Source organism: Stegodyphus dumicola, chromosome 3, assembly GCF_044657685.1.
Source record: "Stegodyphus dumicola isolate Sdum_Otavi_A_Nest chromosome 3, ASM4465768v1".
NCBI lineage: Eukaryota > Metazoa > Arthropoda > Arachnida > Araneae > Eresidae > Stegodyphus > Stegodyphus dumicola.
Window position 1 is genome coordinate 91,207,282 of NC_140770.1, and position 17,495 is coordinate 91,224,776.

Consider the following 17,495-nt stretch of genomic DNA (forward strand, 5'->3'; position numbering starts at 1 on the left):
CTTAACCTAGTGTTGTTGATATGCTAGACGTCTTCATCTTCATTTCTTTATACCCCTTCATCATCCCAAACCTGCACATCCTCGCCACTAATAGTCAAAGGAGATATTAATGTTAAGTGGTGATAAAACAAAAGCTTTGGTAGTTCCAAACGATTTTCTGACACGGAAAGCTACAAACGTTACGACATTTTGTTAGAATCCTATTGCTTGAACTAATATGATCAGTTTATCTTGGCAGTGTAGCATAAAAGAGTACGTCAATTTTTATATTACTTTTATCGAAGAATAATGGTAAGCTTAGCATGTTTATATCATAAGGCATTATTTTATACTTCCTTTGGTATAGTTCAACTTCATGCGTTCGTGCCTCCCGTCTTTGCCTGTTATTTTTGTCACGTATGTACGTCAATTACCTATCTGTACCTTTTATTCGAGCTATTCTCGGATTTCGGTTTTCGGGCAATCAGATATAGTGGCTAGGTGCACCCAAATATCGAATATTTTGAAATGTGTTTCTCTATTTAAAGTTTGTCAGGTGCATGTTTTGTTCAGCGATTTTTCAAACAGGTATAATGTTGCAACAGTAATCTTTAAATGTTATGGTATATCTTCTGAAAACATTAGAAATTTTTTTTTAATTACTAAATTATCTGCACGAATTTGGAATTCTTTCAAACTGCAAAATTCGCATATTCCTTTTCCAAAATTTTTTTTAAATCTTGGGACTCAAACTCCCAAAACTGTGATTTCAGTATATTTATTATGTATATATACAGTATCTCACATTTATTTTCGGATACTTCTTTTTTCAAGTTTTATTTACAAATATCAATTTACTAGATATTAACGAAGTGACGATTTTTCTTTTACGATTTTATTTCTGTTGATAAAGTTATTCTAAACGTTCATGGTATATATATATATATATGAAAAATAATGCTTTTTAAAATGTTCTAGAAATGAACTCAAATAAGTATTCAGACACTTTGAACAAGTAGTTTATGTGAAATGAAAATATCGGGACATTCAATACTTCGTTAAATACCCTTTAGTTAACATTACACTTTTCATGCGCTTTGACATAGATTGAACTAATTATATTGACTGTAAAAAATCCAAATTATTGTTGATGCTAATGATGGCAAAAATAATTAAGGTAACCATAACACAAGAAAGGAAGCATATAAGTAAATAACTATCTAGAAATTTTATTTTATTTTAGATGAAAGGTTAATGGTACTTTTCTGTTTCGCTGGCACAAATCTCGCCAAGCAGACTTTATTGGCGACTACATACAGTATATACATAAAAATGTTAGTTCTAAGAATTTTTTATTTTGAAGGCATAAACGTTTTAATAGCGTTTAAAATTTTGTAAAAGGCCAATAAATAAAGACAATAAATTTGTAAAAAAACATTAAGAATTTACTGTGCTTTCATGTTTCAACATCCTCATTCGCCGGTTCGTATCACGTGACCTCAAGTGATGTCATCTCACTTGAACTACACTATAAAAATCTAATTCTCTCAGTAATTATTTACATTAATTTCAAGTTAAATCTTAGTTTGGGATACAAGTTTAAATGCAAGAATTATTTCAATTCACACGAATAGCTTATTCGGAAATTATGTAAAACCGCAGTGCTTTACTTTGCTAGCCCATTCTCATTAGAATTGATGAATTTAACCTTTGACTTTGCCTTCGGGTGAGCAGTGTGATTGCATCCTAATTCACTTAATTATCGCGAATGGCCTCAGGGCATAAAATTGAACTATCTGGTAAAACTTCTATGTAATTGTATGCCAGTATTGAAAGAAACAATCAATCTGATAAGAAATGTCTGCGACTTGTTTTGAAAATGAGGCGCAAAAGGTTACCAGCAAGGATGTTCTGTTTGGCATCAGTTGAACCATTTTTGGCAATTTTATCGCCTGCGCCAGCAAAACGGAAAAGTACCAGGTTAATTTATATATTACAAGTCATTAAAAAAAAAAAAAAGGCTAAAATTAAACAGGAAGCATGAAATTTTTTACGTCTTCCAACATTGCAGGAAAATTGGTTTTTTATATAAATGTTCCCACATCAACTTGGACAAAATAAAATTAGAATGCTGCCGAGCAATGACTTTTATGGCAGTGAGGCATTTAGCACTGCCCCATTGCTGCTCTGTTGTTTGTGTATGACAGCAACTTTCGGAGTCCACAAAATTAAATTTTTATTGTCAGTAAAATGTTCAAAGCTGACATTTCTCAATGCATCCATCTTATGTGTGTTTTCCAGCGATCATTATAAATAATGCTTCTTTTATGACATCCAATAAAGTTTTTGCCACTCCATTTAGAACAGTAACTAAAAACATTCATTTGATTCTCTGCACAATATGCTGAAAATCCATTATGCAGAAGAACATGTTCAACATTGTTTTTTTTTTTTTTTTTTTTTTTTTTTTTTTTTTTAAGTGAAAAGGCTTTTGTCTACCTAAATAATCTTGTCACATGTGGCAGTTTTCATCATCATCAGATGCAGTTCACAAAATCCAATAGATATCATTTCCTGACACTAAAATAGATTAACCTCATGACTGTGATGAAGAGGGCTTTCAGTCCTTCGAACCAATTTTGAGTTCTTAATCCTTTCGGCAACAAGTTCTCAAGAAATTGGAAATTTTACAAAATCAAGCAATGAGACTTATTACTGGAGGTCTTAAATCTACTCCTATTGAAGCTGTGCTCCTGCTAACAAAAAATTTGCCCATAAAAACTGTTACTGAAGAGAGAGAGCTGTTATCGTAAATGAAAAGTTGCTTCTCATTGGAACACAGCTATAAATCACAAGATTCAATGTGGATTCCTACAAAAAGTTCATAAAATTAGAGAAGAATTTGTTCTAATTGATTGAATACAAGAAATTGTGCAGCCACCACAACCCCTTTTTGTGTACCAAATCGAGACACTTAACTTGACTAATTCATATACCAAGAATTAAACATTCTAGAGAGGTCTTGACATGCCTTGCTTTGGACACCATTAATACTAAATACCCAAATCGTAGTGGGTGCATGTTTATTAGACAGGCCATGTAGTGATAATCTAATATTGCAGTTTTGGGGATTTGTTCTAGCTTTTCTTCCTTCTATGCCTCTTCTGGAAAAAAACCGAAATGCATTTGATTGTGAGGTGGAGGCTCTTAGAATTGTCCTGAAACAATTATTGACATACTATTTTTAGTTTGAGAATGCTGCCCTGCTATCAGATTCAAAAGTAGCAATTCAAGACATTGGCTCTTTAAAAACCCGAATTTCAACAGAAGTTCTTCAGTGCTGAGAATTAATCCAAATCCTGTTGCCAAAAAATAAGAGAATTAAAACAAACTCAGGTATGTCATATCACTCAATAAAGCTAAACATAAAACAGTCTATGAAACAAAGACATCAGCTATAATTGTTGGATAGCATCAAGATGAAACAATGGATGGGTGAAGATTTTGCTTGCCAGCCAGAATATCCATAATATAATGCTGTGGTCTTTGCGGACCAAGACTGTCACCTAGGCAATCTTGGTCTGTAAGAAATGGGTGAAAATCTTTACTGAATAAGTATATTTTCTCAACCATTTTCCCCATTCTGAAATATGGTGGAACTCAAACAAAGCCCAACTTTGTCATTGTGTGGAATTTCTTGGTTATGACTTTCAGACCATCCTATATTGGCATGCCAGGGACTGTCTTAGACAATGACATTTGGTCACTTCTGTTACGTTCTGTCTTTGAACTTCTTTTGTTTTACTTTGTCATTAGAATTAATAAATATGTACATATATATATCCTAGTTGCTGTAAAGCAAGATATGAGATCATTTCACGTTCATATATCATCAAACAGTGCTTTCAAAGTATTGCATCATCCATAGCATAGCAAAAGAGGTAATTGTCATTCAACTTGTTCTTTAAGCAATGAAAGGTTGGCACCTTATGTTCAATTCATGCAAGGGATAAAATGTGTGGCAATTGCTTTAACTAAATAAGGATATTGACTAAAAATCACTAAAAAATTTGGCTGCAATCGATCAACTTGAGAGTGTTTAAAACTGTAGTGTGAAACTGATGATGTTGAGAGAAGGGCCAGATCTGGCTGAAAGAGGTTGACTACAAAATTTGATGACTGATATCTAAAATGGATGTCTCTCTAATCATGCAAGTGCTGCTGATTTAAAAATTGAACTTGACTGTGATGTTAATTTACGGTCACAAACTATCCAAAGAAACCTTGTGGAATGAGTCTACTTGCATATTGCCTCATGAAAAAGGCCTTTCCTTACCAAAAAAGAAGGATGTAGAAGTGGCTTTGTTGGACGAAAGAGAATGATTCATGGACAAAGGCTCAGTGGAACGCGGTAATTTTTTTGGATAAATCTGAATTCAACCCACATGGATCAGACAGTAAGTGGTATGTTTGGAGACGTAAAAGTAAAGCTTGTCATCCAGATTGCTTATTGTGAAATTCTCAGCAAGCCACATGGTCTGTGGGTGCATATCCAGCAAAGGTGTTGAACGCGTGAAATTTATTACTGGAACTGTGAATGCATCAGTTTATACCCAGATCTTGGAGGAGTTTTTAAAGCCATATTTGGAGTCATTTTAAAGGAGCTGGAAATTTCATTTTTCAACAGGACTCTGCAGCCTGTTATACAGCAAAATTGGTACATATGATCTAACTTATTCATGCTTGATTTTGTTGCCTCAGTTACAAGTTTTCATCTTCACAACATAATGGGTATTGCAAAAGTAATTTTCCTGCTGTTAGGTGACAGTCTTTCTGACAAAATGCGATACTATTAAAGTTTTATGTGAATGTCTCTGAAAATTCATGTAATAGGTACAAAAATTGCTGCTAAAATACATACTATTAAGATTAACTGCAGGAAAGTATTATTAAGGTTTGGTTCTATGAAATTGTCCAGGATTACATTCTAAAGTTGATATCTTTTAATACCAGACTGCCACAAGGCTGATATTACATTTTGTGGACGAGCTACTAAATATTGAAGCAATCCTTAAGTATGTATACATATCTCAGTATGTGCAATATGACTGCAGTTATGTAGAATTTACATTAACTACAAAATTTGTGTATCAAATACTTCTACATTTTGTTAAATATTGCATTTTTCACTTCTTTGAGTAATTAAGTGTAGATAATGTATTAATCCTAATAAATTTGATTAAGATTAATCTTACATCCATTTATTTTATCGTAACAAAATAATCTTCACATAAAACATACAGGGTGCATAGGAAAGAAGATTCTTGCTACAGCAATGCAAGTGACATAACAGAATAGAGAGAGCTACAGCTATGCAAGTGACATAACAGTATAGTAAAGTGACTGTGCTCTACCTAATGCAAGTGCCAGCAGTGCCCATAGTATTGAAATTTGGAAGATATGCATTGCAATTCGAAAATGAAAAGAGATACATCAAAATTTCCAATTAGAAAATTTTAGAGCATCGAATAATTAGTACGAAGGGGATGGGTCCGAGGGTCTCCCACCCCTCTACCCCTAAACCACCAACCTCTCAAGAGGACTTCATCTTGCTGCATAGTTTGAGTGCTCCCATGCTGCATATGTACTGTACATTTACAAACATCCATGCCTTCTTTGGGATTTGAACCCAGGCCCTTCAGTATGGTAGTCAGAGTCACTAACCACTATCCAGGTTAAATGGCTAATTATTTTAGATTTTATTAGAAGAATATATTTTTCATATATGAATTTGGAACTATTCTTATATATGCCCTCAGGTCGCCAAATTTCTCGCTGCCATATTACTATCTAAATTTTTTGTCTACATTTTGAATTTTAAGCCTAAAATGTCTCCAAAAACATGGTTTCCCACTCTGTCATGCTCCACGCTGCCATATTACTATCTAAATTTTATTGTCTACATTTCGAACTTTAAGCCTAAAATGTCTCCAAAAACGTGGTTTTCGCACATGCAAAAACCACATTTTGAACACACAATTTAAGCTAAAAATCCAAAATAAAAACAAAAAATTTAGATAGCAAAAACGTAAAGTTTCTAACCAAAAATATTTATTAGGAATCCATGTACACAGCGATATGTTTTAACCTAAAAAAACATCTATGAATTGTACAATCTAGGCAACGTATGAATCTATGAACTACACGCACCTCGATTTAATAAATTAACATAACAACAATAAATTTAAAAGAATACCATGTACACAGTATCATGCTTAAATTTAAAAAAAAATCTGCAAATTGCATAATCTAGACAACGAACGAATCTATGAACTACGCACACCTCGCTTTAATAAATTAACATAACAACAATAAATTTCAAAGAATATCATGTACACAGCATTCTGTTTCAACTTAAAAAAATATTTACGAATTGCACAATCTAGGCACTACGCACTAATCAACAAAATAAACTAAAATAACTAAAATAATATTCAAACAATTAAAAAAAACAACAATAATGACAGAAATTCATACTAAAAAAACAATGAACATTCTACAAAATAAGAACAAGAATAAAATAAAATGCACTTACCACGAATAAATGCTTTTTCAAACAGCAGAAATACCAATTTCATACCGCCTTTAACATGTCGCCACGTAATCACTATCCTATTTGTATGACAGCTAGACACACTATCCAGAAAATTCATACTATGGTTCACAAATAAATGTTCAAAACCTTCTTTTCCTAAATCCTTGTAAGATTTCCATCCATCCGAAAAAATAGTTGTACCAGGCTCAATCCACTCTTTAATACACTGCATCAGAGTTTCCCTATTTCTATTATGCACAGCCGTAAAAATATCTCCCAGACCCTCTTTTCACATCTCCAAATACCCACTGCCCCTCAACAGGATGGCCACGGTGATATTTCCTTTTGCCGAACTTTGATTCATCAACTTCCACCACTTTATCTTTCCCTCTCTGTCTTCTCAAACACAGAGTATTATAGAGAGCAGACTCGTTAACAACTCCAACATCATACGTTTTAATACTAAATTTTCTTTGCACACAATCTAAAATACGTGACTGAAATCTTCCCACCACGTCTCTCATTGCAACATAGCCAATTTCAAAACATGCACGACACGAACCAACAAGCAATTAAACTACTCCAGCAAAAAATTTTTCAACATCAACAGGATTGCCATACAGCACACAATCACACCAAAAACCAGTGTAGAACACATATCGCCAAAATTGGTGATATTAGGGTGCATATAAGAGTAGAGCCGTAAATTTGGCCCATTTTCAATTTTGTCTAGGCCCTCCTAAAGGCTTAATCTTGTGCTGTATCCATAATCTGTATCTGATAATTATCTAATTAAATAAAAGGCAATCTGTTCTTTAAACTTCTGCTAAAATGATTGATACAAGTTTGGCAGAAATTTCGCTAACTCTCATAATTGATGGGAAAATAAGTTAAGTACCAGACATAGCTTCTAAGGAGATTTCGATTAGAATGAGTGTGTATTATCCGGGGTTCATAGCATTCCTTACAAGTGCTTATAAGCCCTTATATTTGAAAATAAAATATAAAAGCCCTTATAGTTGCTTATTTTTTTGCTTTTAGTGCGTTTTTTTAAACAAACACACATTTTTTTCCTGTACCAAAGCCGAAACTAAATAAATAACTTTTCTTCCTTATATGAAATGTCAGATGGTGATCATACTCCCAGAAATAGCTTTTCGCCACTTTCTCTGCATTAACATAGCTTTTGGTGCGCGCGAGTGCAGACAGGTGTACATCGCTCTATTGGTCAAAGAATAGCAAAAGCAGTAGAAAATTCCGATACATTCCGTATTCTTTTGTTCTCACCCAATACTACACATGTTTGAATTTCTATCAAGATTTTAATAATTTACATTCTTGTTCATATTCACGTTTATTATGATCTGTATGCTTATATTATGAGCATATGTATGAATATTTATAATAATATATTTGCAGTAACTGCTGAAATATAAACTTCAAAAATGGCTAAGTGTGTTTTAACACAGATTAGTTTTCTTAGGAATAATATTCGGAATGGCATAAATAAAGTAATCGAATAGTCAAAATATTTTTTTTTTCCAATGCATTATACAGTGTGAAAGTTGGTTCTACGCAAAATCTCGAATATTGAAACTGTTACAGTTCGCAGCAAAACAAGCAACGTACTTTTTTTATGGTCAATTTTCAACCTGGATTGAATAGGACTAAATGTTTTGCATTGCACCAACTCAAGCGAAGAATGATTCTGTTCTGGAAATTTAACGCACTCTGTTCAAAATTAGAATGAAGAACATCCCAGATTGGTAAATCTCCTTATTAATCAATATGAGTATGGCAATATGAGTGTCCTGCTCAATGATAAATATGCTACATGGGTGCATTACAGTGAAAACTGGATGAAGTACGGGCGTTTTCCTTTATTTAGTTATTTATTCTCTGAGTACCGGCAGCTGTTGATTCCGATTGCATAATATCACGTGCGGAAGAATTAAGGTGCACATATTGCGCAGTAACGTTTGCGATATTTCGCAGAGATAAAAGAGTTTTTCTGTGCTTGCTAAGCAGATTATTTTTCAGTTCCATTCAGCTATTTTTTATATGTTGCACATATCGAAATGTCAAAAGCATTATTTAGCTGAAAAATCTGAAGAACGGCTACAGTCTACCCCCCTTCCTCTTTTACCAGTTACTCTCAACTATCCGGAATTTTCAAATATTCCGCAGTTTCCGAGTATGCTGATTAGTTAAGCTTTTAGTGTTAAAGATTACTGCATGAAGCAATTTCCAGTCTTCTGATTTCAGAAAAGTTCCTTTTTTTTTTTTTTTTACTTATTTTTACTTAAGTTACTTTGCTTGTAAAACTGTTATACAATGAAAATTTAGAAAATGTTCAGAATTATGATTTCAGTTAAATTATTTAAATATTAATATGAGTGAAAAAATAAATTGTATTTATGTTCTCTATTTTGAACTGAAATTTCATCATTAAAACTTGTAATATAATTAAGTTCTGCAGAGTTTTTTCTCTCATTGTAAACTAGTTCTGTAAATCGAACTGTTATTTAAAATTAAAAAAAAAAAAAAAAAAAAAAGAGAATGTAATTGTTTTTCATAGTTTGAGTAATGCTCATTCTCTCTTAATAAATACTGAATTTCTCATATTTTAAATTACAAGTCTAATTTTTCTTTTAAGGTTATGCAGTTGTATATAATGTAATTAGACAGGTCCTTATTTTTTTCTTAAAATGTGCTAGGAACCCTGTTACCTGTATAAAATTTTGGTATATGCATGGTAAAACACATTATTTTGCATAAATATCATTTCGCATTTCAGTAATTTGGTTTCAAAATTTTAAGCTGGGAACTGATTTTTAGATTCGGCTTTCAAATGCAAGTCTTTCTACAGGGTTCCAGAGAACAATATCTAAATAATTAAGCATAAATTGGAAAATAATAGCATTATAAAGTTGATATATATTCCAGGCTCTCATAGTCTATCCATTTTAGTTTTTCTACTATTGATATTTTATGTACTAAAAAGTGTAAAATATGTGAATTTAATTTTTAGATGTAAAAGACATATAATAATAGAGCTGCAAATCTGGATGGCAAAGAGGCAATGATAACTGCTGGAGAACCCCAGGAATTCATTCCTTTAGGCCGGGAACATCTTAATATTCATCCTGGAGATGTGTACCTGCCGACGGAAAAGAATCCGGCAGCTCATACAGCAGATTCTCGTCATCTTACTGGGGATTTGCTTAAAGCTTTACGTGGTGTTTCATTGAAAGATCAAGCTCAAGTATGTAGATTTCATCTCTAATTAAACCTAATTGGTGCTCTTCTATTAAATTCATAACATAATATATTGTTAAATGAATATTTCCAAATATAGTAGCCATTAGTGTAATTTAAATCTGTCTGATATTAACCTCTCAATCTCTTAAAACTGTATTTTTTTAATGTGTAAAAATAATTGTTATTTTTTATTTTAAATAAAGAAACTGTTTATTTATGGTAAGCTTTTGAATGTTCAGAATTTGTATCCTGTTATTTTTGATTTGATTAACAATATTGTATATAATATTTATTGTGCAAATTTTTTTCCCACTTTTATTTTACAGTAAATCAGTAAGCCTTCATTTTTCATATTTGCCATAGTATTGCTTCCTTGTGCAAATTAAAGGAAGTAAGGAAATTTTGTAATCGCGAAAAATTTTGGTATCGTATTTTAGCAGAAATATCCACTTTGACCGCTCTTGAACCCATTTGAACGATGTTTTTTTATGACATCTGTATGTACAGCTAGAATAAAGGACACTTTTTCCAAAATGGATTCAGAAGAGAGATTTTCGTGGCATCTGTATGTACCTACGTATGTTTGTACATATCTTATGTAACTCAAAAACGAATAACCATAGAGCATTGAAATTTTATGTGTTGGACTGCTATAACATCTAGTTGTACACCTCTCTTTTTCATTGCAACTGCCCACACCAAATGTATATATGTAATATATATGTATTGAATGAACTAAAATTCATTGAAATCGAAAACACGTTTTTCTAATACTAGCGCAATAGCTGCAAAGTAAGATAATAATAATTTATTTATTGAAAGAATATTGATTATATTATCTCCTAATATAAATTTAGTAGAATGTATCAAAATGGGGTAACCCAGAAGTATGAAATTTTAATTCCGAAAATTGTTTTTTAAGGGAATTTGCATGTGAATCATGAAAAAATTTTTTTAAGGGAACTTGCATTTAAATCATGAAAAAGATTTTTAAAGGTATTTGAATTTAAATCATGAATAACAAAAACTCAAACTTTGAAAAAGAAAATTAATAAACCGAGTAATTATTGTCATTGATCGGAAATTAGTTGACTTTTCAAGGAGAACAAGCCAACTCACGTTCAATGAACAATAATTAATAAGTGTGAAGGTATTTCATCTTTTACTCAAGAATAAAGATGCCAAACTGGCAAATTTAGTTAAAGCCAAAATTGTAGTTCCATTAAGTGATTGGATTTTTAGAAAACTTGAGACATTAAAGCCAAATTAGAGTACCAAAGAACTCATTCTGAAAGTAGCATTTTCGCTAAGACAATAGATTCTTTAGAAATTTTGAGTGAATAGATTCCCACTCTGTTGTCCATAATGGTGAGCTTTGTTTTTATTCTTATGTGTAGCTAAATTATGCAGTTTTTGCTTTAAAATTGGTTAAATTATGTTGGTCTTATGTGCTGGTTAAGGTTTTTATCCAGTTAATCTGCATGCAATAGTGGTAGAATTATTAAGAATTTGAAAGTTTAAGCAGTCCTAAACCTAATGAGGCTACCATTTGATTACATTTGAAACTCTTAGGAGAATAGTGAATTCAGTTGGTAGGATTCAACAACTGGAGCGTCTTTCTGCACAGCAGGGACGAAAATTACCTTTTAATTTTTATGGGCCGAAAACTTTGTCTTCCTACCTGTTGATCACCGAATAGCTTGTTTTTGTGTAGGAACTCTAATTTTAATTTTTTTTTTCTTTCTGTTTTTAACTGTGGTTTCTGAGGATTTTCTGGATTTTTCAATTTTAAATGAAGATGTTTTTGAGTTTTTATGTATTTTTGCCTTGCTGCACAGTGAGAACTGAATTGATTGAATGAAAAATGTATCTCTAATGAGATTCGAGGAAATAAGTTTAAATGAAGTGCAGTAAAAATATGTATAATTTTAAAGCCTGTTACAAAGAAGTCATATGGTATCCATATCAGATTTTTCTTAATAATGTTTTAAAAACAACCTTAAACAGTTTTTCAGTTTTTTTACAATTACCATCTGCACTTTATTTATTCTTGAACATTTTTAATCCTGAAGAAATTATTGTCTAGTGTGCTTCCTTCCGTAGGGTTACTGAGTAGACATTTTTATTTGTGGAAAAAATTTGAGATATGTCACGGTAAGAAAATCAGCCACTGTAATGAAATGATCAGAAAAAGTACCAACAAAATTATAATATTAAGTGTGAAAGTTTATTTTATTTTTATAGTAAGAAATGTTCTATAAACTCTTTTTATTAAGAAATATTGTTCTATTCGTGCAAATCATTTTACATTTATTATTTTGAAGGAACAGTGGTTTTTGAAGGAAAGTGAAGAAGAGTGGGAAGAAGAGTTTTATTACAAAGGAAAAACTGTTGTTTGGAGTAAAAGTAATGGGCATGGAATTAGAAGAGTTCATAAATCTTTTACAATGGAAAGTACTGTTCAACAGGTATGTGGAATGGCTACTGGCTAAAGAGAAAATTTTCAGTTTAAGTGTAATGCACTGCGTTATTTAAAAATTGTTGAATTTCAAATTTCTTTGCTTATTCAAATCTTCAATTAGAAGCATTCAATAATGTGCTTAATTGAATTAATCAATCCTTGTATAATATACTTTTGCATATCGTTTTGAAAATTTCCTAAGGTTTAAAATATTTATGAGATTTTTGAATAATATATACATTGTGGAATTCTCCTTTTAAATCAGAGCATGAGAGCACGAAGTAATTTAAGTATTCTTTATTTTAATAGAAAGAAATAAAATAATAATAGAGATAAATTAAGTAAAGATTAATTGTTGAATGGTTCATGTAGTGAGGTACAATCACAGACAGTCTTTTTACACAGAGTTCAATGTTTAGCTTTAAATAACATAATCAGCTAAAGGCATAACAGCTAAATTCCATAAACTCTTGAAGGCATACGAGTGAGCCGTCTGCTCACGTCCACTTTCCGCTCTCGACCAGGTCTGGAATCTGTCTCCCGCTGTCTCGGATAATTCTTACTGCGCTGGGCTATACTGATGACGTCATAATCCTGGTATTCTAATTCAGCATCGGGCGGTGCTGATTTCCACAGCTTCGGCCAGCCTGAAGAGGCATCGTCCTCGATGTCTGTTGAATGGACATCACCATCATGTACCTGCAAAGATAATAATAATAATAATAAAAAAAAAAAAAAAAAAAAAAGAGTATCAGGTCCTTAGGTTTTGAGCTGATACAAACATTAAATCAATTTGACCATGGCTTCATATGGTCAGCCGCAGTAGATGTCAAATTCGGTCCTTCATGGCATCCTACTTTTTCGACTTCATATCTGTCATTTGGTCTTACAGCTATGATTTTATACGGTCCATGAAATTTTGGTCATAGTTTCAAGCCAGTCCCATATTGAGTTCTCTGTATGGCTACCAAGTCGCCGATCTTGTACAGTTTCGGTTTCTTTCGTTTCTTGTTGAATTGCTAACGATTCTCTTCTTGAATCTTCAAAATGTTGTTTTTTGCATCTTCTCTTATTTCATCACGCTCTTGCATCAATTGCTTTAGATATTCTTCATTCAATATTTCACTAATTCTCAAATCTTCTTTGTTCTTCATTTTCGTGCCTATGAGAAGCTCAAACGGTGAATATTTCGTACTTCTCGTAGTCGTACTGTTGATGATTCTCTGTACATCTGGAACATACTTAAACCATTTCGTTGAATCTTCATGTGATAATTTTGACAAAACAGGAATCAAAATTCTATGAATTTGCTTAATCTGTCCGTTACCTCTTGGAATACCGGTAGTAATTTTGACATGTTCTATTCCTTCTTCAGTACAATACGCTGAAAATTCTTTCGATGTAAAGACACTACCTCGATCTGAAATGATTCTGGCTGGATTTCCAAATACAGTCTGTTGTTGCTTCAATTTTGAAATAACTTCTTGCATAGTTGGTGATTTCACTAGATAGAACCAAGTAAATTTTGTAAAAGCATCAATCACAGTCAGAATGTGTTGGTATCTCTTGTTCATCGATGGAAGAGGTCCAATAAAATCGATATGATACGTACTCAAGGGAACGTTTTCTTTCGGTACAGGATGAAGAAATCCTTCTGCTTTTCCTTGCTTCTTGTTGTACAGTATACATTCTATACAGTTAGCAATTACCTTTTCAACTTTACATTTCAGTCTGGGAATATAGAATTCTTGCTCTACAGCATTCACAGTTTTATCTACAGCAAAGTGACCTTTTTTGTGTACCTTCTGTATGATTTCATTCTGTGAGGATTCTGGCACTACTAGAAGATCTTTACCATTTTCAAATTTGTACAAAATATCATTTCTAACGAAGAATCCATTTTCTTCTCCCTTCTCAACTAAATTCTTTATCAATTTCACATGTTCATCTTCATTCTGTTGTTGTGCTAACCGAATCTTCTCAGTTACATTGGATGTGTATGATGTCAAAATTAGAGCATTTCTACTTAAAGCATCAGCATGTTTCATTTGGCTTCCTGAACGATGTACAATTTCGTAATCGAATTCTTCAATAAACATTGCCCATCTCGCAATTTTAGGAGTTAAATCTTTCTTATCTAAAGTTTTCTGAAAAGCACTGCAATCAGTTACAATTTTGAATTTAGTCCCTAACAAATAGTTTCGAAATTTCTTCAGAGCTTCTATAACTGCAAGGGCTTCTAATTCATAACTACAGAGTTTCTCTTGCTGCGGTGAAATCTTCTTACTTATATACTGGATTGAGTGATAATTACCATCATCAGATAATTGGAGTAATACCGCACCAAAGCCTTGACTACTAGCATCAGTATGAAGTTCTAATGGATATCCTTGCCTAAATATGTGTAGAACAGGTGCCTGAGAGAGAATTTCTTTTAATCTGCAAAAAGCTTCCTGTTGTTCGGAATCGAACTTAAAACCAATACCTTTTCTAAGCAAGTCACTAAGAGGTTTAGCTATTTTAGCATACTGAGGAATGAATTTACGAAAATATCCCGTTAGTCCTAAAAAGCTTTGTAGTTGTTTACAGTTACGCGGTTGTGGAAAATTTCGAACAGCAACAGTTTTGGAAGGTGATGGTCGAATAGTTCCGTTTTCAATTACATGTCCCAAAAATTCAATTTTACGCCTTAAGAATTGGCACTTTTTGAAATTTATTTGTAACCCATATTCCGAAGCAGTTTTGAATACTCTTTCTAATTTGTCTAAACATTCAACTTCATCATTAGCCGGTATGACTATATCATCCATATAAATAATTAGTACACCTTCATTTAACAAGTCACGAAATACTGAATAAATATACCCTTGAAAAACATTTGGACTAATACATAAACCAAAAGGAGCTTTAAGAAAATCGTAGATACCATTATGCGTTACAAAAGCGGTATATTTGGTGCAATTTTCATCTATGTCTACATGGAAAAAGCCATTTTTCAAATCTAGTGTCGTGAAGACCTTTGACTGTTCTAAACGATCAAGTAATTCCGGAATTAAAGGCAGTGAAAATTTGTCTTTAATAATCTTCTTATTTAATTTCTGATAGTCTATGCATAATCGTTTCAAATTATCATGCCTGTTACACAAAACAATAGGCACCGAATAATAAGAATTGCTAGGCTTTATTATGCCCTCTTTCAACCATTCCTTAATTTGATCGTCAACAATTTTTTGTTCCGCGAAAGACACGTATCTTCTATTTTGACAGACAGGAATTTCATCGCATAAATTTATTTGTATCTTAAAGTCAGATTGTCTATTTTTCCAAGGTTGGTACGAATTAATTAAATTACACAGTCTTTCTTTATGTTCTGCATTCGAAATGTGCGCTAAATCAATCTCGTTGGTAGAAATAGCATTCACCAGATGTGAAAGGTAATTAAACGTCAAGCCACTTCCGCTTTCGGGGTTTTTATTTACATTAACAGAGACACCACACGACTGAGAAAAATCATAGACATTATTCAATTTTCAACAGCAATATTCAAATTTCCCATAACGCAACGAACGTTAGAATTTCGATATGACTCAGCAGTTATCAAGTTTACATTACTTTTATTCAGATGAGAAATTATTTGAAGGCCATTCTCGGTAAAAGAGAAGTTAAATTGATTCAATACATCTAATCCTAATACAATTTGATTACATAATGATTTAACCACATAAATTTTCATACGCAGTGAAAAACTATCAATTGAAATATCAGAAATGAAAAAGCCGATGGGGTACGTTTGCTTTGATTCAATTCCGTTTAATGTGATATCGCTACAATTTAAATTAGGAGAACCAATCTGCTTGTGTAACTCCACGCTGCATATCGTTACATCTGAACCAGTATCAACTAGACTATCAACTAAATGATTATTTATTTCTACAGTCTTCATAATTCTATCTTTGTCAAAAATTCGTTGTAATAAAGCTTGTTTCTCGGGGGTGTGCTCTGGACAGTTCGTTGAATAATGCCCAAACTTTTTACATTTTATACCCTTCGATTTGTTTACACAATGCTTTGATAGATGCCCAAATTCCTGGCAATTAAAACATTTGACCTTATTAACGTTAGATTGATTTCGGTTTGATGACAAAAGCTTACTTCTATCTTTAACTTGAGTGTCTACTTTCGGTTTTGGATTTTTAAACTTATCATTGTCCGATCTCATTTTATCATAAATTTTTAGCCTCTGTTTAAATTCAGATATTGTTTCGCAACCATATAGTATAGTTTTCCTCACTACTGAATCAGGAATACCATCGATAACATATTTAATCAATGAAGCATCTTCAATGTTGCCTCGCGAACACATTTCTTTCATTTTCAAAAAATACTCATCTAAAGATTCATTAGGCATTAATTTACGTTTACATAACATTTCATGCAATTCAGCAGAATTAAAAGCTTTACCATATTCAGATTTCAAAAGCTTTTTTAACTTACACTAGTCATTAACTTTAGGTTCACTCTGAATAAATAATTTCGCTTTACCTTTTAACGATCTTTTAGCAAAAACTAATTTATGCAAATCACTTAATTTCAAAGAATTTATAACATCTTCAAATTCATCAATCCATTTATCAACATTTTCATATGCATTACCAGAAAAAGGATTAACAATACTTTCAATATCCGAAAAACTAAGATGAGGTTTAAAATGATCTTGAATTGGAAGCTGCATACTGTTATTTACTTGAGACTCATTAAAACCAGGATTGTCTCTTTGATTATCATCAAGCATTACTTCAGAAATTTTATTAACAGTTTCATCTTCAATATCACTATTTTCTTCATGCAAAATATTTTCAAATAATACCGACAAATCACATAGTAAAGAGACAATTTGGGTTACTACTTCCGATTTCAAACCTTCTGAATTTATGCACAATACATTGCAAACTTTAATTAACTCATTCAAAGTAAAACTATTCTGTACTGTATCTATTTTCTTATTAAATTCTTCAGAATCTGGTTTAAATATAAAGCCAGAAAATTCACGTAATCTTTTCCGGTTATTTCGATCTCCATCAGTATTAAAAATAAGCTTATGCAAACTTTTGATTTCAGAACTTTTACTGTTCTTTAAAGCTGCTTCCAATTCTGGAATTTCTACTAACTTCATATTGGAAAGAAAGTTTTGTACTCAAC

At 32.2% G+C, this 17,495-nt stretch overlaps 1 protein-coding gene across 3 annotated transcripts in view; it reads left to right on the forward strand.

Moving 5' to 3' along the window:
- The first annotated feature begins 471 nt into the window (after window positions 1-471).
- The window catches only part of shtd (anaphase promoting complex subunit 1), a 221,328-nt gene continuing 204,304 nt past the window's right edge, over window positions 472-17,495 (forward strand). For all 3 annotated transcript variants that reach the window (XM_085813065.1, XM_085813067.1, XM_085813066.1), the window contains exons 1-3: window positions 472-567; window positions 9,606-9,839; window positions 12,160-12,303. In XM_085813065.1, the coding sequence (XP_085669191.1) occupies window positions 9,657-9,839; window positions 12,160-12,303 (327 nt within the window). In that variant the 5' untranslated portion in view covers window positions 472-567; window positions 9,606-9,656. The remainder of the gene's footprint in view (window positions 568-9,605; window positions 9,840-12,159; window positions 12,304-17,495) is intronic.